The 20,635-nt window shown below is 41.5% G+C and overlaps 1 protein-coding gene across 1 annotated transcript in view; it reads left to right on the top strand.

The window, feature by feature from the left end:
* LOC141103479 (very-long-chain enoyl-CoA reductase-like) overlaps positions 1–20,635 on the top strand; it is a 130,235-nt gene that overhangs the window by 79,313 nt on the left and 30,287 nt on the right. Inside the window, exon 12 of the mRNA XM_073593114.1 lies at positions 6,603–6,691. Coding sequence (XP_073449215.1) covers positions 6,603–6,691 — 89 coding nt within the window. The remainder of the gene's footprint in view (positions 1–6,602; positions 6,692–20,635) is intronic.

Genomic DNA, 20,635 nt, shown 5'->3' with positions numbered 1-20,635 from the left:
GGATGTGTTTTGGGCATTTTTTTCCCCACTTTGTTAGCCTAATGAGCTTTTTGAATTGCTTTTAAAAAAAAAAAAAAAAAAAATGTTACTACAATATGGTTGTGGGCTATGCTTTTTCCTATGTGTTTTTTGTAGTTAAAGCTTTTTTTTTTTTTTTTTTTTTTTTTTTCGGTGGGGCTGCAAGGCTGGATGCATTTGAAACTTCTGATTTGGATGGGCTAGATACATTTTATAAACTTTTTTTATTAAGTTCCTGGGAAAATTAGAATGTCTTTACACTGTATTTGCCTTGGCTACTACACATTTGTTGCTAGTTGCCTTTTAGCTTTGTGCACAAAAACCGATCGAGCTGGTTGTTTTAGGGTTATAACTTCATATATTTTAATTTCTGCAATTGTTTTAGAAGGAAGTTGGATTGTTACCATTTTTTTTTATAGAGGTCAGAAAATCTATTGGATAGACAGACTGGAAATGAGGCACATGGGCAGACATGGCATGCTTTAAAGCAGGGGTAGGCAACCTTTGAGAGGTGGAGATCTTCCTGAACAATGTGGAAGAGCTCAAAGATCAGAGGTGTGCCTTTTTTTTTTTTTTTCTAGAGAATTTTTTTACTAACAAGTCCAAAATAATTATGGAGCTAAAATTCCTGCCACAAACCAAAGCATTGAGGCTGCAGAATGTGTACACCCCTGGGGGAGTGGCTGGGAGGTGGCAAAACTGCAGCTCAACCAAGGGGTTTTACTGCCCCCCAACAGCTAGTGTTAACGAGCCCTAACTCACACACTACTTTTCAAAGTACCACAAAAGGCTTTGTTTAGAAAGGTGGGGGTCGTGGAGGGCTTGGATGCGGTACTAGCCTCCTGTAAAGTAGTATCCCCCAAATTGTCAGATCGCCTCACAGCTTCACATTCTCCACAGGTCCTATCTTACACCTGTTCGCCTCTCCAAATATAAACCGGATCGCCTCCCTGCTTGCCCTAAATGTGTAGACCCTGGTGGAACTTTCTACCACCTATTATGGTCCTGCCCTTCCCTCCAAGACTATTGGTTGCAGGTGGTCAAGTTCCTCCATGACGGCATGGGTTCCCCCTTGACCCTATGCCCCGTCAGAGTTTACTGGGCCTCCTCTCTATCTCTGAAGAAGAAAAATATCTAAAAAAAAAAAAGTTTAGCAGGAATCCCTGTTCCTGGCCAAAATGCAAATTACCTGATCCTGGATCAAGGAGTCGCCCCCCACTATCCAACAGTGGCTCAGGGCTGTAAATGCCACTCTCCCCTACAAAAAAGTACTATGCTTGCATAGGGGTTGCTTGTCCAAATACAACAAAATATGGGACAGGTGGCTGGAAGATTCCTCCACCTGCAATGATGAAGAGTAATTTTCTTCTACTGTGTGGTACTTGTTATATCTGTTTCACGCTTTCATTGCCACTTCCAGTGTGTGTGCCCCCACAAATCGGAGCTCTGAATTCCTGTTGCACAAGTACAGGGCTGTCTATTGTCCCCCCATCAAGGTATATTCAGCCCTGTTGTGCAAAGGCTTTGGTTGTTCATGGTATTTTATATTTTTTATACATCAGCATTGTTGCACTTTATAGCTGTCTGTATACTTTTCAATATGCTCAATAAACTTCATTTTGCTGAAAAAAAAGCTTTGTTTAGACTTGCAGTTTTATTGTGGCATGAATGTGTGGTTGAGACGCATTTTTGCCGCCTGCCAACTGCCTCATCCTTAAAAGATCAGCAACATTCTCTGAGATCCAAATGGAGGACTTCAGCTGCTGAGACAAAATATAAGCAAGTGAGTAACAAACTCCCAAACCAAATCCCATAGGGAGAGAGTCCAACATCCCCCTTAGGGGCTTGGTAAAATATAAGAAAACATTCAGGCTAAAATTTTTTTCTAGTTTCTTACTCTACTTTTGTCTGCTACATTGCAGACAGTAGGGAGTGTAAAAATAAAACCTTGATGCTCGATTCACAAAGGGGCAACACTACTTCAACGCGACTTTAAGCAATTTACAACGCAACTTCAAGTCGCCTCAAGGACAGGCGACTTTGGCTGTGGCCAATCACAGAATAATCAGCTCTCTGGGAGGGAGGGGTTTGCCTGGGCAAACTAATTTTTTTTTTTTCCTGTAAAGTCGCTTCAATATAGATGGGGATAGGATTGGAGGCGACTTCCATTGAATTCTATGGGTACAGGTCGCCTAGAAGTTGGATCCAAGTAGTACAAGTAGTACGCTCTGAAGTCGGAGCGACTTCAGTAGTGTCAATTAAGATGCTCTCATTCACCGTAATGCAAATCTCTTCTTGGGGCGACTTGAGGGCTTACAAGTCGGATCCCAAGTCGTCCTAGTGTGAACCGACCCTAAAACTTCTAGTAAGGACTCTCCTATAAAAATGATTTTCTCTGTAGTTTCTGCACTCTATATTTACAAACTACTTCTGATAACACTTTTTACTGTGGCCTTTGCAGTAGCATTTGCCACTGGACATCCAAAAAAACATGTCCATACAGACAAAATGCATACTCGTAAGATCCTGACTTGGGCATCTGGATATATCTTTTTTTGTAATCTCTGGAAGGGATGTTCAGCTTTTGGTAACACCTTTGGTAACAGGTAAAACAAGAAGTGGCATGTTATAAAAACTGCGGAGAACCCTGGCTCTATCCCACGCTCATTTACCAAGGCAGCCATAACTGCTTGTGACTGATGACACGGTCCATGTGTCAAGCTGGAGGAAAAAGAGTGGCTGGCAGACATAAATGATCACCTTTTTCCAAAGTCCTGTTTCATAAGAAGTTGCCCCCTGTGGACCACTTGTTGTTCTCGTTCTGGGGTCCTTAAAGTTGAATTATTATTCCCAGCTATACTGGGCCAGAACTAGAGTAGAATCTGAGTTGCACAGACCCATCAAGTGTCTGGGGCTGTAAATGCAGCATTCTTAGTCACCTGGTCTGCTTCCTTGTGTGAAAGTTCTGGCCCTTCAAATGGAACCAAAAGCTCTCTATATCTCGACTATCTATATAAATATACATTCTTTTTATAGCTCACAGGCTTTGCTAAAACATGGATCTCTGCTTCTTGAGCTGGGGAAAAAGGATCCATTGACTTTGAATACAGAGTATCCTTCTGGGTGATAAACTGCATACTCAAATCTACAAAAAATTCAATATCTGGGTCTTCAGGGAGTGTGTCCCGCACTGAGCTCACAGCAATTCTTCATCAATTTAACACGTGTCTTCCTTTGTCTCCAGCCGCCTCCAATAGAGGCAATAACGTGGCTGGATTCAAATGTACACATTTTTCATTGTTAGATTTGTACATAAACTCATTTTAAACCTTTCATTAGACAAACATTTAATTAGCTGTATATTTGCTGCACAGAATGTCGGACCATTAAATTAAATGTTTGACCAAAACAATATCTAACTTTGTCTAATAGCACGTTTGCATAAAAGCTACAGCTCTGATATATCGGGATGAACCCTTCATTACTGGGTCCAGCTTGCATAAATATATTACAATGGCTTGTCTTCTATCACTCTGTGTAAGAACTCCAATGTCATGTTTCAAAAGACAACTTTTTCCTGGCAATATTATAATAAATGATAATAATACCTTGCTGTCATGGAGAGATGTCCATAAATCCAAAATATTCATCTGTTTATACCACTGCACTTACAAGGAAAAGGGGCACATCATTTCACAATCTACACATTCTGCTTTTGGATTTCAAAAATAAAAATAAACAAAAGGACCAACAATCTGTATGATGGACCAGAAAGCATCAAAAACTATAAAACTGGCTGCAGGTGGCATCTATCCTAATAGGGTGTGTGGACTTGATGTGATGGGTCTGTTATATTTAAATTGTATTTATTATAACTCTCACATCATGGACCGCTCATCAAGTTATTATCAAGAACCTTAAAATTTTCATTTTTGTAGAAAAACTTCTTATGCATCCCATCCATCTTGGCTTTGTTAAATATTATGGCAGCTGTATTCCAAATAACCTCATCTTAATCTTCTTCTTTTTTTTTTTTTTTCTCTCAATAAGGGCTTATTGTATAAATGTAAAATTAAAAAAAGTTATCTTAATCTAAACCCATTTTTACAAATTTCCCCAATAACCTGGATTTTATTTCCAACCAAAAGTTGTCTAAACCAGTTTCAATATATCTCTATTAATAAAATTGTTAAACTCATATTAGAAATTAATACTCATTATTACTTAATTTTACTTAATTTCCCTTTTTTAAATGCACTGTTTCCACTACCAAAGGATATTCAATTTGTGTAATACACGGTTAAATGTAACCTTCGTTTTTACCATGTTTGAAAAACAGATTCAAAATAATTGTGATCACATTGTTTATCATTAGATTCATTAATCCGGCACATTTTGTTATAAATGTTTTGTCTAAAAAAATGGAATTTGGCATGGTGTCCTTCCAGCTTATCACTGACCTCTCATCCCAGCCACATTGTTTCATGAGCACAAAGGAGGGGGTCACATCTGCGTACATGACACACACAAGGGATAGAACTAAAGCTCCCAGCATTCACACATACACGAATATATCTCTCTCAAATCGCTTACTTTTTCCCATTTGTACACAACACATGCATATCATTCTCTCACTTTCTTTTTTGTTCAGATATCCTTTATATCTGGCTTCTATGATCAGACAGGCAGCCAGAGTGCTCATCCCATCTTCCCTCTCTGACAACATATAAAGTATTCTGTTTTAACTCTCATTTCTCTGTTTCTGACTCTAATAGTTGTAGTGCCTGACCCCAAATTCATCCCACAACTTAACATGAAAATGTCCCTTTCTGTCTAGTGTTATTTTCAACCTTGATCCATCCTGCTCACATAGATAGCGGTTTCTCTAGCTCTTTACTCTGCATGATTCTTAGTCCCTGTGGACCTTGGTAACCCAGTTACCCATTATGGATCCCTGTCCACTTTAACCATTAATCTAGGGGCTCAGTATAGGCGGAACCGCACCTTCAGGTCATATATAGCGCTCCTCTTGAGCTGGGCATTTTTGAGGGTGTCTTACCCTTCATTCCCTTAATTTAATGCCCATAATGACTGGCCAGTCTTCTCTACATGTGCCTATACCCTCTTGCCTCTAAACTACTTTATCTAGCAGATGTACTACATATACCTGTGAACAGCACTATTCTTCCCTTTCTTATCTATAACGCTCCAATCGACAATAGACAGTGACAACATAACGTATAACCACCAATCAATACAGTTTGATTAAGGGGAGTAAAATAGGTACCCTTTGTCCCGAAAATGCCTTACCGATCAAGGAAGTCTGATAACTCAGATGTAAGCAAAAGGCTTACCTCAGCCGGCTGATTATCAGAAATTCCCGGATCGTCTCAAGCTCCTCGTTTCGGATACTCAGGGTTACCTGGAAACCCCTCCTAGGCAAAGCTCGCCACGTTGACTTTGTAAGTTCTGTATATAATTGTATTCTATTTTTATGTATTGCACACTGCCCTCACTGTTTTCAGTACAATGTGTAAGTTCCACAAACGCCCCACAACCGCATGCAGTGTGTCATGATTGTGGGCAAAAATGATGTTAAAACAGACGGTAAGGTTTTACATCCCTTCCTCATTGCCTGTCAGTAGCCTGTGAAGCACGATCTGAATGCAAATCAGGCTTCAGAGGCAAGTGAGACTTGGACGCATATATAAAAGTGCAGCTTTTGTTAAAGAGAAATTCTGCACTTTTATATATGGCTTTACATTTGTGACCAGCAAATTTGTGCCAGCTGCTTAAGTGGGTCTGAGCGCAGTTTTTCTGAATATTTTTTTTTTTGTAGACTTGGATACATGTCAATCTCCCCAAATTGACCCCCTTTGTTCAGGACAATTCCCATCTCAGAAAACTGCCTCATCACTTGTGCCCCCCCCCCCCCCCTCTAAGCAAATGACTTGACGAACCAGCCAAGATCACTAATATTCCACATTCGGGGATTAGTTTCCATAAAGGGATGTATTTGGTCAGCAACAATGTTTAAGTAGATGGTGCATTTCTCTGCAAGAGTGGCAGCCACCAGTGTGTCCCAGCACAGCTTTGCCCAAAGCATCACACTGTCTCCACCAGCATGCCTTCTTCCTATACTGCATTCTGGTGCCCTCTTTCTTTCCCAGGTAAGTTGATGCACACACCTGACCATCTGCATGATGTAAGAAAATGGTGATTCAGCAAACCAGGCCACCTCCCTTCCTTTGCTCCATGGTCCAGTTCTGATGATCCTGTGCCCATTTAAGGCACTTTTGGCTGTGGACACGCATTAGTATGGGGCACACTGATTGGTCTGTGGCTACACAGCCCCATACACCACAAACTGCAGTACTAATTTGATTTTTGCTTTCAATGCATCAACTTCAGGGATCTGTTTACTTGCTGCCGAATATATCCAACCTAATTTCAGATGCCATTGTAACAAGATAATCCAGTTAACCTCTCAGTGGTCAGTTATTATTGATCGGTATATTAGAATAAGATCTTGTTATGTGGTTGTCTGTCAATGACTGCTTTTTATATTAACTTTTTACTTTTAGGTTCAAGATCAAGAAGGTATCCCTTCCCGACACGAAATCCATTTACATGGTTATTTTTCTTTGTGACATGTCCAAACTACACCTATGAGGTGAGCCTCTGCAGCTTTTCATATGTACATGAAAATGCAATTAAGATGTAGGAGTAATTTTGTGAACCTTTTAACATACATGATTTCAGCTTGCTTTTGATTTTAACATAAAGATCATAATGTAAACCTATGTACAAGATGCTTATATTAAGCTTTCTTGTTAAGAAACGGCCTAAGCGGTTAATGGCTATCCTGATGCATCTTGGGAGATCAGGCTTCATGCCTCCAAATGATGGTCCTTTCCTAGCTTCACAGGAAGCAATTTATAAAACTTTGCATCCACTGGCTGTCCATTTTCTTATCTTGTACAACTAAAATGCATGCATTATTAAGCAGAAGAATGTTGTGAATGTTTAAAGTTGGCATGTTGGCTGTTATAATAGTGTTTGTACGGCAACAGTCAAGTTGCTTCTTGTATCTGTATTCAGTATCCTACACAAACTAAAACTTTATTTTACTCATTACTGGCAACATTCTAGCTCCATTTTTCCAGATAATAATTTGTAAGATTACCTGTAAAGATAGGATGGACAGATTAGTTGACCAAAAATCTCCCAATATGCATCTGGAAGACCTTAAAGTAGTTAAGCCACTTTCACATCTTCATACCACTGTGTTCTAATCCTGTGTGTCCCTTTTCTTGTGAGTGGTTTTATAAAAAAAAAAAGCCTGCTATACCTTATTTCACAGCTCTTAGTGATCACATGATCGGCTGGCTTTCCGTCTGATAGATGCAGCGGGCAGGGCTGAGATTCCCCCAGAGATCACATGATTGTGTGTCTCTCTCCACCCGAGTGATGTCAGTGGGGAAATTTTGGCCCCGCCCGCTGCATCTATCAGACGGGGAGAGAAGAAAGCCAGTCAATCATACGACCGCTGAGAAGATCTGTGTAATGAGGTATAGCAAGCTTTTTTAATCCATTATAAATCACTCACACGTGCACAAAGACGGGGGATGGTCTGAAGATGTTAGTTTGAGCAGCAGGAGTTGAGGGGGCAGGCACTGTCACAAGCTGACAGGGGAGGGGGAGAGAACACAGAGGAAAAAGATGTCAGGCTGCGGATGACTGAGGCACACATGGATGATTCTGGTGTCGGGGCTCAGCAGCCCTGATATATCTGAGTCTGCATACGGGGGTGTATAGCCAGGCAGGATCAGCCAGGTATTACAGGTGTTACAAGGTGCCGAATGACACAGCACAAGCACTGTGCTGTATAAAATGCTTTAAAAGAACGGGATACTTTATTTATTTTATTTTTTTTTAAACGCTTTTAAGCTGCACAAGTTTTTTTTTTTTTTTTTTTTTTTTTTGCACAAGTATGTATCTTTGGTTTAGTTCACCTTTTAGTTTGGTTTAGGATCCACATATATAATTTCTCTTTGCTTATTTTTTTACTGTATTTCTTGCGTATCCACTAAGGTACACAGGAAGTCTTTAACCTTTGGGTTATACTGCGCCCTACTAGAGGATTTGGACTCTAGCAAACTCTATGCCAGCCCTGGATAACGCCTACTACAATTGTGCCTTTTCGTTCTATCCTCGGAGGATGGGATTTTTATTTATTTCTTCACTGATCTTCTTTTTTTAAAAATTAACTTATTTTGTAATCGCATAATTCAAAAAAATAATAATTTAGACATCTTTAAATCACTGTTGGTGCATTGGCTCTTTGATTGCAGCTCTCTGGCAAGGTTGTCTTCGGTGTGACTGCTGGCGTAGTTTTGGATACTAGTTCCATGTAGTGGGAGTGCTTGTGACTAGTAATCGTTCACTTGGCGAGTAGACCAGCCATGCCAAAAAAACAGGAACTACCTTATTAACTTAGATTGCTGGTTGTCTTTCCATTTTTTTTTTTTTTTTTTTTTTTTGCAGAAAGGGTTCATGCTGTGGGATTGAGTTCTGCAATCTTTCTGCTGCTGAAGAAGCATTGCCTTGCAGCTGCTCCTGCTTGCAAATAGCCATGTTTTGATATGTTCTGCTGTCTGCCTATAACTTTGGACACCTCTGGCCCTCTTCTGCCACCAGTTGTCTATTTTGTGCGGAGCTGAGGCCTTGCCTCTTATCCATGGTCTATACATTGCCTTACCATCAGTTACATGTCTGATTTTCTAGACTTGGTACTAGTGTCTGTAAGAAAACCACTGGAACTTTCTATAATCTATTCACATTTCCCAAGCCTGGAAGCATTCTCCTGATTTTGGAGCTTGACGCTCTCAATGTCTTCATTCAGAGTCCAAAAATTCTGAAGGGAATCTCCAAATCTGTTGTCGCCATGCTTGGCCATAGAAGTTTTTCTACTTGTGTTCGCATGTTTCAGCACGTCAGTAATTCTTACCCTTTTTTTCTGTAGGGCCCTACACTACCAGATTGTGGCCCTGTCATTTGGTCTCTCATTTGCACCTTGGATATGGTTAGAAATTCTGTATACAGCCCTACAGAACAAGCCATGCTCAGTCAACATGGGCTTTGCTGCTTAACTGCTAAGAGGAAACACGAACGTTATTCAGGGAAATGACATGGAACATACCATAGATTCAGCTACAAACATAAACACTGCCATCTACTAGTTGAATATATCTCTACAAAATACTGATGTACAGTAGTTGCATGAAACAAAATTCTGTATTCCAACACCCATTTTCAACAATTACTTATATTGGTCCCATTTTGGATCTCCTTTCTATAAATCTGTTTCTTGTAAGCAGTTTTGTCAAAGCTTCTGATCCATTTCATGAGAAACAAAGTGGAATGCTTTGCATCTCATCCCATTAATCTGGCTCTGATTTTAATGCTATGTGAGCAACGTAGGACAGATGTTTGGCTGGGATGCCTTTTTTATTCTGATGGATTTCCTGACTGAAGCCTCTTGTAGCCTAGTTTCTTTTACAGCATTTGGATTGTCTGCATTAATTTCTATTTGTGTCACTTTGTTTTTCATGTGACAGTGAAATTTACCTCAGTCTGAAGTGTTTATGTAATTTTGAATACACAGAAGTTCGGTTGACAGTTACACTTCTGAGGGTTGCGTTGTTTGTGTCTTGGTGTAGAATTTTGTAGCCCTTTTTGAGATTCACTTTACCCCACAAGTACACCTTTCTTTGCACAAGCATTCTATTTTGAATGTTTTTTTTTTTTTTTTTTTTTTTTTTTTTGGCACAAGTGCACTGAGGCTTTGCTTCCAAAATTTTTGAGAAGGTTCAAATTCGGGGCCCTTCCATTCCAGTGTTCGTATGGAGTTTTCCAGTTGATTTTTCCTGGTAGTTTAATTTTGGAGATGGCATGCGGTCATAACTGCAAAAAAAATTCCGGCAACTCGATTGTCTCTTCTTAAATATTTGTCGCACTGCTGTCTGTGCTCAAAGATTTAAGAAGCAATCGAGTTGCCGGCATTCTTTTTGCAATTTTGATATATGGGACACAATGGCCTGAGCACCGTTATTCAGCTCATCCTATAAATATGCGCTAGAGCTGCCTATATTTATGCGGTCATAACTACCTCCCCAGTATGTGGTTGGCATATCTGTATCAAACAGCATGGTTCTTGTATGCTCAGAGTATGGTTCAGTCCTTCTGCAACCCAGTTTTGTTCTGGGTTGTATGGTACAGTAGTTTTAAATATTCAATGTTTTCTGAGAATCGCCTGTTATCACCTGTATATTCTGTTCCATTGGCTGTCAGCCAAATTTGTTGCTTACTTGAGCCAGATATGGTCCACCTTTCTTTAGTACGTCACTTTTTAGTTCTGTAACAGATATAGTGTAGTATACCTGGAGTAATCAATAAAAGTAATAAAATATCTATTTTCTGTAGTCAATGGGTGGCTGGGTTAAATGGTACAACATTTTCATTGTCAGATTTGTACATAACAATACAAATTCATATTCCGTGAACCTTTTAAACAAATATTTTGTTTGGCTGTTTGCAGTATTTGCTGCACAGGATGTGGGGCCATTTAGAGTTAAATTGACCAAAATAATTGACTTTGTCTAGTAGCACCTTGCATACAGCTACTGCTGATATAGCTGGGAAACACTTCATTACAAGGTCCATTGTTTGTTTTCCTATCTTTTGTGTATGAACTCCAGTTTCGTGTTTAAGAAAAAAAACTTTTTCCTGGCAATATTCTAATTTATATAAACACAAAGATTGCACAAACTGATGTGACACAATGGGGGTTATTTACGAAAGGCAAATCCACTTTGCACTACAAGTGCACTTGGAAGTGCAGTCGCTGTAGATCTGAGGGGAAGATCTGAAATGAGTGGAAGCTCTGCTGATTTTATCATCCAGTCATGTGCAAGCTAAAATGCTGTTTATTTTCCTTGCATGTCCCCCTCGGATCTACAGTGCACTTCCAAGTGCACTTGTAATGCAAAGTAGATTTGCCTTTAGTAAATAACCCCCACTATGTGAAGAAGGTGCAACACATTGATAAGTTAATCTGATATAAAATAATATATATTACAATGCATTAATAATTAAAGTGAGTGATTTTATCTCTAATGGATAAATTAAGGTGAAAAAGGATAAACATCCAAAAATAATTAAAAAAAAAAAAAAGTATCCACACAAATATTTATATTATTGTGTCAAGAGTGTCCAAACTGCAACAAAATAACGAAGTGCAAAAAACAAGGAAGCTTTTGATGCCGCCCCTCACTCTGCAGGCTGACCCTGTATTTCAAATCTGGAAGGTGAACATACACTCAAATGGAGCCAGATGGCCTCTTACCCGATCTGATGGACCCCAGATTATAAGGGTCAAATTCACCTTGTAACAGCAACACACTGTAATGATTTTTCACCCGATCAGCTCCAGGAATTGAGTCTACGGTTCTGTCATCGGGAACGCTGAGATGAAATGATCACTCCATGCACTCTGGCAACTACAGCAATCAGCTGTAATTCCACCTGGTCTTCTCAGAGGGGATAGCGTCTCTCTCCCGTAATGGATGACAGGATGAATCTGATAACCTTTCCTTTTACTCCCTTCAGACTCCAGTGGATGTTTAAAATTTGTTTTAAAAAGGAAGAACTTCATAGTTCAATAAATCTTAGTATTTATTCCAGAAAATTTTCTTGTGCACAACACAAGAAATAGACATGCAGCTCCGAGCTATCAGGCTGTCATACAAAATCAAAAAAAGTAAAAAATTTTCATTTTATTACAAATTAATTACGAATATCGTTTCTCAAGAATACTAAAATTTTATATTTAAACATATTAATCCTCCGATTCCTATTTAATTTACATGATTTATCTGGCAATTGTTGACATCAATGGTAACCCCTACATTTAAAATTAAAAATGCAGCCACAATCAATTGCTACTCATTTATCTCATACACTAGGGGAATTTCATATGTAAAGGTTATTAAAATTTTTTTATGAACTTTATTAAAAATATCTCCTTAAATAAAAATGAATTGAACACTTATTGATACACTTATAGGACACACAAGATGTAGGACTAAAAGCAACAGCACAACTATTCACGCACATACACAATTGGCTTTCTAAAATCTTACATTTTTCTCATTTTTATACAACACGTGCAGATCATTCTCTTGCTTTTAACACTCCAAAATTTCCCTGCTGCAAGTAAAGGTTCTCCCTAAAACTAAAATCTGTAAATACTTGCATCCACAATCTAAGACTAACGTATCGAGCCCTGGAAGGAAAAAATTGCTTTACATATATTTTTATGACGCCACTCCGGTCCAGTCCCGCGCTGTCAGCGACGTCTTCTCTGTGGAGGCAGGTGCAGAGAAGGCAGATGACAACGGTTGCCCCGTAGTAACACTATGGGTTATGTCACTTCTCAGGCATTTGACAGCCGTTGTCAGCTGTCTCCTGCACAGAGCTTTTGTTGCTGGAGACTGGATCAGCTTCAAAAAAGGTATGCAGAGCGATTTCTTCTTTAAAGAGTTAGGTTAGTCTTAGATTGTGGAGGCCAGTAGATTTACAGATTTTAGTTTTAGAGTGAACTATAAGTTTGCTTTACCCCTCTAAATTTTGCTTACCTTTATTTTCCAAAACTTTTCAGGACCGCACCTGAGAGATCAAGGCTCCTCCCACAACAGGAAATGCCTCATCCAAAGCTTTAATAGGAGGGCCCCCACCCAGCTTGCCTTCAGGTTTTTTTTTTTTTTTTTTTTTTTTTTTTTTTTCCTCCAGCCGGTAGAAACACCTCTGGTGGGAGCCATGATCTCTTAGGTCTGTCCTGGGAGATGAGAGGTTCTCGCCTGAAAAAGTGCTGCCCTGTGCTTTTGGCAGATGGGTGGTGTGCGGAGGCCCCCACTTGCCTCCTGCAGGGCAGCAGTGGTGAAGGCTGAAGCAGCCGCCATTATTCTGGTGGCTGAGGTGAGCTCAATCACGTCCCATGCAATTCACAGGAAGAGGTGGCACTTCCTGCCCCAAAGCGCAGGGAGAGAGCAGGGTCACCTGGTGCCTTTAAACTTCCAGGTCGGCGTGGTGGCATTTTTGAATCCAGGAACCGACCATTCGTTCAGCCATGCGACCACAGTGTGCTCTGCAATGGAAGATGCAGCGGATAAGGGGGCAAGCCAAGGCACCAGCAAGGCCAAGTTAAGGGACTGTTTCTATTTACTGTGGGCTGTTCTCCTATGGGTCATCAACCCCCCACCCACCCTTGGAAGGAGCTCTCCCTGTTGGTAGCACAGTGACTAAATGGTTAGCACTTCTGGCCGCAGGGGGCTCTACTAGGATTGGTTGTGGTGGGGCTTGCTTGGGCACAGGGAAGTAAGAGGTCCTTTCCTAGTGCACTTGGGTGTTTTTTTTAGATGCGTGTCTGCTGTGCAGCAATACTTTAGCATGGTTCTATTTTCTTTTGTTTGTCCAGGCTAAAAGCGCTGTTCAACTAGTAAAGAGAAGGTGCCCTTTTAGCAAAGAAAAGTTAAGCGAATCCTGGATCAAGATCCTTTGTGCGGATTGTATAATTGATTTAGTCGAGGAGTCTCCATCCATTTGTGTCTATCTGGTTACAACCATTAAAGATGAGCTCCGTGCCACTTTTTTGACTTTCAGGTCAAATATGAGAGAGCCTGGGCCCTTAGGGGAAGCTAGGACCCCACAGCAGGACCCAGAGTCTCAGGGGGTTTCTCTGATACAGCGGGAAGGTCCGGCTTCCCAGAATACTTCCCAAGATCCTGTTTCACCCTCTTAAGGGGGGGTGGATTCAGAAGAGGAGGAAAATGTGGCAGATGCCACCACGAAGTACAAAATGTTCCTGGAGGAGGTAAGGGGTCTCCTTAACCACTTCAATAGAGGGCGCTTAAACCCCCTTCCTGCCCAGACCAATTTTCAGCTTTCAGAGTTCACACTTTGAATGACAGTTACTCAGTCATGCAACACTATACCCATATGAAACTTGCGTCCTTTTTTTCACACAAATTTGAAACAAAGGAAATTCCCCTAGTGGACTTTAAAGGCACATTTAAGAAAACATTTAGAAAAGTATATGAAGTAAATAACAGTTTATTTATTACAAAAAATCATCGAGTGAATATCACACAATCACGTAATTAAAAACAAGGAATGCAGTTCCATAGATACAAAACTAGTGATACCAATACATTAGTACCCGACGCGTTTCGGAGTTACTTATGCCTCCTTCTTCAGGGATGATTGTAGGATTTGCAACAGAATTATAATGGTATCTATAGGTATTGGTTTATGCATTCCAGAAAGGGTTTAAAAGAACATAAATGTACTGACACATACTGCCCATCAGACGCATTCCCTGGTCATAGTGTGTAGAGCTTTAGTAGAGTATAACAAAAATATTCATATAGCCACTGTCGAGGTGGAAATGGATAGGTATGAATATATGAGGTAATTTATTCTTCCTTCCAATAGAAAGAGAGGCCCATTAGTCGAGGGCGTATAACAGTTTAGATCTGAGATCACACTGGGGCCGAATGTGTATCCTGGTCCGCCTATAGTATGGAGGACAGTAGCTGATGGTGGGTGTGGATCAGGTAAGGCCCAGATCACGTATATCACAGCAGCTCACACCAATAGCGTCCTGTCTGCAGCAAAACTCATAGCACCTCACTGGCCCAGGAGACCGTGGTTCTCTATGCTCAAAGAACTCGCCATAGAGCCCCCCTGGTTGTTACCAGTCCAGAAAGACCTACTTTTCCCAAGGCCCAGTGTACTGTCCCCAGGTAGAAAGGTGGAATTTAGCCGCCTGGTATCTGAGGAGCAGCTGTTAAAAGCAAAAGGGTTCTCAAGCCGTTTAATAGAGACACTGCTGAAAAGCTGGAAGGTTGAGTCACGGAATATCTATCAAAGAGTATGGAGCTGTTGTAGCAGATGGTGCACAGAAAACAACTTCAAAGCACAAAGCTCAGTGGCAGTCTTAGAGTTTCTACTGAGTGGTGTAGATAAAGGCCTAAGTCTCAGTACACTTAAGAGTCCAGTGTCAGCACGGTCAGTTTACCAGGAAAAAAGCTTAGCATCATATCCATGGATAATCAGACTCTTTAGATCCGTGAGCAGGCAGATGCCGATACAGAATTCAGCCTTTCCAAAATGGGACCTGTCATTAGTGCTGGAAACTATGACAGCAGAACCAATTGAGCCCTTGAAAGATTGCAGCCTGAAGATGCTGACACTTAAAGCAATCTTTTTGCTAGCGATCACTACAGCCAAAAGGGTCTGCGAGATAGAAGCCCTATTGATTAGACCCCCCTTTTGTCAGATTTTCCCGGATCGCATAGTCTTTAAAATGGAACCGGGATTTCTGCCTAAAGTGGCCTCGAAGTTCCACCGAGGCCAAGACATAGTGTTACCCTCATTTTGTTCAAATCCTTCGAAAGAACAGGAAATAAAGTTTCATAATTTAGACGTCAGATGCGTCTTACATTATCTAGAGGTAACAAAAAAAACTTAGACGGATTCTTTATTTTAATTTCCGGAGCTAGGCAAGAGCATAAGGCTTCAAGAAGCACTATAGCCAGATGGTTAAGAGATGCCATTGAACAGGCGTACAAGCTAGGAGGCAGGCAGATCCCAGAGGGAATCAGGGCACACGCCACATGGTCAATGGCAATGTCGCAGGCGGAGAGAGCTGGGGCAACGCTGGAACAGATTTGTAAAGCGGCAACCTGGTCCAGCTTTGCCGCTTTTGTAAAACATAGAGTGGTCCTGTGGTCAGCCAAAGATCAGACCTTTGGACGCAAGGTCCTACAAGCTGTGGTCCCGCCCTAAGGGTAAGTGCTCAGTTATCCTCTCAGGTGGCTGTCCTGAAAGATGATTAGGGGAATGAAAGATGATTAGGGGAAAAACAAAGTTACTTACTGGTAACGTTCTTTCCTGGAGTCTTTCAGGACAGCCGGGTACCCACCCAAATGTATACTAAGGCATAAAGATTTCCTTACAGGAAATGTGATATAGTTGATTATGTGTATCATATGTTCTTGTGTCTCCCCAGCGGACTGGAGGTGCTCTTCAAGGAACTGAGGAGCCAGCAGGGGAGGAGGAAATTTATAAGAAGGCTGGCGCAGGTGTTTCCTACAGAGGGGAGGAGTCAAGGTCTCTCAGGATGCTGTCCTGAAAGACTCCGGGAAAGAACGTTACCAGTAAGTAACTTTGTTTTTTCTTCATTAATTTTGACCAAAATGTATACTGGTACAGATCTTTGTTAAAAATAACGCAAATTGGTGTATATTTGGTCTTTGTGAAGGTTATAGCGTCTACAGGCTATAGTGCCAATCACTGAAAATTGATCACACCTGATGTACTGAAGGCCTATCATTTCTTGAGACCCTAACAAGCCAGGAAAGTTCAAATACCCACCCACCCAAAATGACCCCTTTTTGGAAAGTAGACATTCCAAGGTATTTAGTAAGAGGCATGGTGAGTTTTTTGAAGTTGTAATTTTTTTTCCCAAAATTCTTTGCAATATGAGGTGTGTGTGGTGGTTTTTCTGTATAAAAAAAAAACAAAAAAAAACAGGACAATGGAATTGCTCACAATGACCCCTTTTTTGGAAAGCAAACACCCCAACGTTTAATCTGAGGCATAATGAGTCTTTTAAATGGTTTATTTTTTTTCCAGAAGTTTTTGGAAAATGGCTTCTGAAGAGCAGCTTTTGAGGAAGTTTTTTTTTCGGATAGGTTAGTTGCTACCCTCCTATCCAGTAGAAAGTGTTACCAGAGCAATTTACTTCAAGGTCTGGAAAGTTTAACTCCTGGTGCACTACATCTGGCTGGCCCTTGGAGGATATACCTTCTGTCTTGGAATTCCTGCAGGATGGAGCCAATAAAGGTTTGGCAGTCAGTACCCTTAAAGTCCAGGTTGCCGCACTGGGGGTCTTTTTTGGGAAAATCTCATCAGACCCCTTAGTGCTTAGAGTCTTCAAGGCCCTCACCTGGTCCAGAACGGTAGTGATTAGAGGCTGGGATTTAGTGGGATTTATCTGTTCTACAGGCTGACCAGGGAACCCTTTGAGCCTATGGATTTAGCCTCCCTGAGACTGAATATATAAACTAATTTTTATATAAATTATATATAAATATATTTATAATTTTTTTGTGGCTTTAACCGCTTGCCGACCGCCTCACGCAGATATACTGCGGCAGAAGGGAACGTACAGGCAGAATCGCGTACCTGTATGTTCCCCTTTAAGAGGCGGTCAGCGGCAAGCTCTGTGAGTCGGGTCGTGGGTCCCGTGGACTCGATCGCCGTGGGGACACCCGCGATCGCCTCACGGGGAGGAAGTGCCTAGTGACAGTGTCACTGTTCTCTGCTCCCTCTCATCTTAAGCCCTCCCTGCCCCCTAGTGGTTAACCCCTTCACTGCCAGTGTCATTTACACAGTAAGCAGTGAATTTTTTGTTAGCACTGATCGCTGTATAAATGACAATGGTCCCAAAAATGTGTCAAAAAAAGTCCGCTGTGTCCACCATAATGTCAGTCACGATAAAAAATCGCTGATCGCCGCCTTCTAAAAAAAAAAATGTTTTTTCAAAATTGTCGCTCTATTTTTGTTTATAGTGCAAAAAATAAAAACCGCAGGGGTGATCGAATACCACCAAAAGAAAGCTCTATTTGTGGGGAAAAAAGGACGTCATTTTTGTTTGGGAGCCACGTCGCACGACTGCAATTGTCAGTTAAAGCGACGCAGTGCCGAACCGCAAAAAGTGCTCTGGTCAGGAAGGGGGTAAATTCTTCCGAGGCTGAAGTGGTTAACGACAGCTCAAAGAATTGGTGAGCTTCAAGCCTTGTGAACAGTGCTGGGACAAGGCCATTTGGTGCCCAGGGGCAAAGATGGCAGACTGCGCCCCCCCGTTTTTAAGAATCAATGTCGTTTCAAAACAAGAACACATTTTAAATTAAGGGGCACTCTGGGCACAACAAAACGTGCCCCTTAACGTAAAATCTGCCCATCAGAGTGCCCCTTAATACAAAATGTGCCCATCAGTGGTGTTCTTAAAATTAAAATATGCCCATCAGCGTGCCCCTTAACATAAAATAAGGGTCACGCTGATGGGCACCTTTTTATGTTAAGGGGCACTCTGATGGGCACAACAAAATATGTCCATCAGTGTGCCCCTTAAGAAAATATGCCCATCAGCGTGCCCCTTAAAATAAAATTTGTCCATCACAGTGCCCCATAACATAAAAAAAGTGCCCATCAGCGTGACCTTTAACAAAATATGCCCAGCACTGTGCACAATAAAACTATGCCCATTAGTGATCACTAGTTAACATGTGGCCCACATACCTTGTATGCAGGAGGGCACAACTGAAATACCCGAAGGGGCGGAAGCTACAAGATATGGAGAGCCAGGACCCGGGAACTGCGAGTAGCAGGGGGGCAGGGCGCGCACGTGACGACATGCCCCTACTCACGGCCCGTGAGTGCGAGCTGGTCTTCTGTCAACTCCGAGACCTGCGGTGAGGAGCAGGGGGCGGGCACACGCACGCAGCATCACTGGTTGCTGGGGAAACCCACGGTACCTGCAAACCAACACTTGCTGACATTTACAATTTTATACTGGCGGTCTGGGCAGAAGCGTCACTTGGTCTGGACTCGGACCGCAGGCCACCATTTAGTGATGGCTGTTTTAGGATGCTTCACTGCACCCCTCCCACCCCCAATAAATTGTACCGCCCAGGGCATCAGCCCCTTCCGCCCCCCCCCCCCCCCCTGTACCAGCTCTGCTTGTGAATCGGGGAGCCATTTCTTTTTTTTTTCTGACAGAATTGTTTTGAAAACGGACCCTAATTTTTTACAGAAGGTCGCTTCAGTCCAAAAATGAGGAGATTGTACTGCCTACATTTTGCTGTAATCCATCGGGAAAGAAAGAAGAAGAATGCCATACTTTGGAGGTTAAGAGAGTCTTAAGTTACCTCGAAACCACTAAGGACATTTTATTTGTTTTTTATGCTGCTAGTAAGAAGGAATGGCTATTACAGAAGCCTATTCCTTTTCAGGTCAAGAAAGGCCAGTTAGTATTCAGGCTCATTCTACAAGAGCTTCGGTGGTGAGTTGGGCAGAGAAAGCTTGTGCCCCCCCCCCCCGAACAGATCTGTAAGCTACGTGGACGAGTCTGATGACCTTTGCCCCTCATTGTAGGTTAAACTGCCTGACGGCAGGGGTTCAGGCTTTCGTAGGGAAAGTCTTGCAGGCTGTTCCTCCCTAATTGGGTAAGTCTTGATTATCGTTTGGGGTGCTGTCCTGAAAGTTGTTTTGGGAAAATTCAAGTTAGACTTGCCGGTAACTTGTTTTCCAATAGTCTTTTAGGACAGCAATATCCCGCCCTTTGTTATTTGCAGTATACTATGACATAACTGTTTGCTTATGTTTCAGCTGGGGCTGAAGGTGTCTCTTCAAACTGAAGGCAAGCTGGGTGGAGGCCTCCTTTTAAAGCTTTGGATGATGAGGTGTTCCCTGTTGTGGTAGGAGCCATGATCTCTTGGGTGCTGTCCTGAAAGACTATTGGTAAACAAGTTACCGGTAAGTCTAACTTGAATTTTTGTTCTCCAATATCCCATGTACTGTAATCCCACACTCGTCTTAATCTAGCTTCTATGATCGGACGAAAGTCATAATGCTCATCCCATCTTCCTGCTCTGAACACATATAAAGTATTATGTTTGGGCCAGGGCCAAAAAGTATGGTTTTCCTATACAGTTTGACTCTTTTCTGTTTTTGGCTTTTTCTCAAGTTTTAGATTTTACTGGCTGTAGTGCCTGACCCTAAATTTATCCCACAACTTAACATCAAAATTTCCCTATGTCTAGTGTTAATTTGTCGGTCACACTTGATCCAGCCTGCTCAAATAGATACAGTAGCTGTTTCTCTAGTTTAATATGCATGATTCTTTCACCATTTATCTAGGTGCTCCGCATAGGCGGAGCCACACCTTCAGTTCATTATTTTTTTTTTTTATTTTGCGCTTCTCATGTGCTGGGTATTTTTGAGGGTCTCTTACCCTTCGTTCCCTTAATTCAATGCCTATAATGACTGGTCAGTCTTCTCTAATTTCCTATACCCTCTTGCCTCTAAACTACTATTACAGCAGATGTGTGCTTGATCTAACCTGTTAAAGGCACTATTCTTCCTTTTTCTGGTATATAACACTCCGATGGAAAGTAGACAGTGATGACAACATATAAGCACCAATCAATATAGTTTAAGAGGAGTAAAATGGGTACCCTATGTCCTGAAAATGCCTTACTGATCAAAGAAGACTGATAACTCAAATGTAAGCAAAGGGTTTACCTTACCAGCTGATTATCAGAAATTCCCGAATCGTCTGAACTCCTGGTTTCAGATTCTCAGGGTCTCCTGTAAATCCCCTCCTAGGCAAAGCTTGCCAACTGTTCTGGGAATTTTGTAGATGGGCAATTCCCATCCTCATATTAGTGGTTCAAAATCAACTGCTGCAGTAGGGAATAGCCACAAAAGA

This window comes from Aquarana catesbeiana, linkage group LG07 (genome assembly GCF_042186555.1).
Source record: "Aquarana catesbeiana isolate 2022-GZ linkage group LG07, ASM4218655v1, whole genome shotgun sequence".
Taxonomy (NCBI): Eukaryota; Metazoa; Chordata; class Amphibia; order Anura; family Ranidae; genus Aquarana; species Aquarana catesbeiana.
Note: the sequence above shows the minus strand (reverse complement) of the source record. Positions and strands in the feature narration are given on the sequence as shown.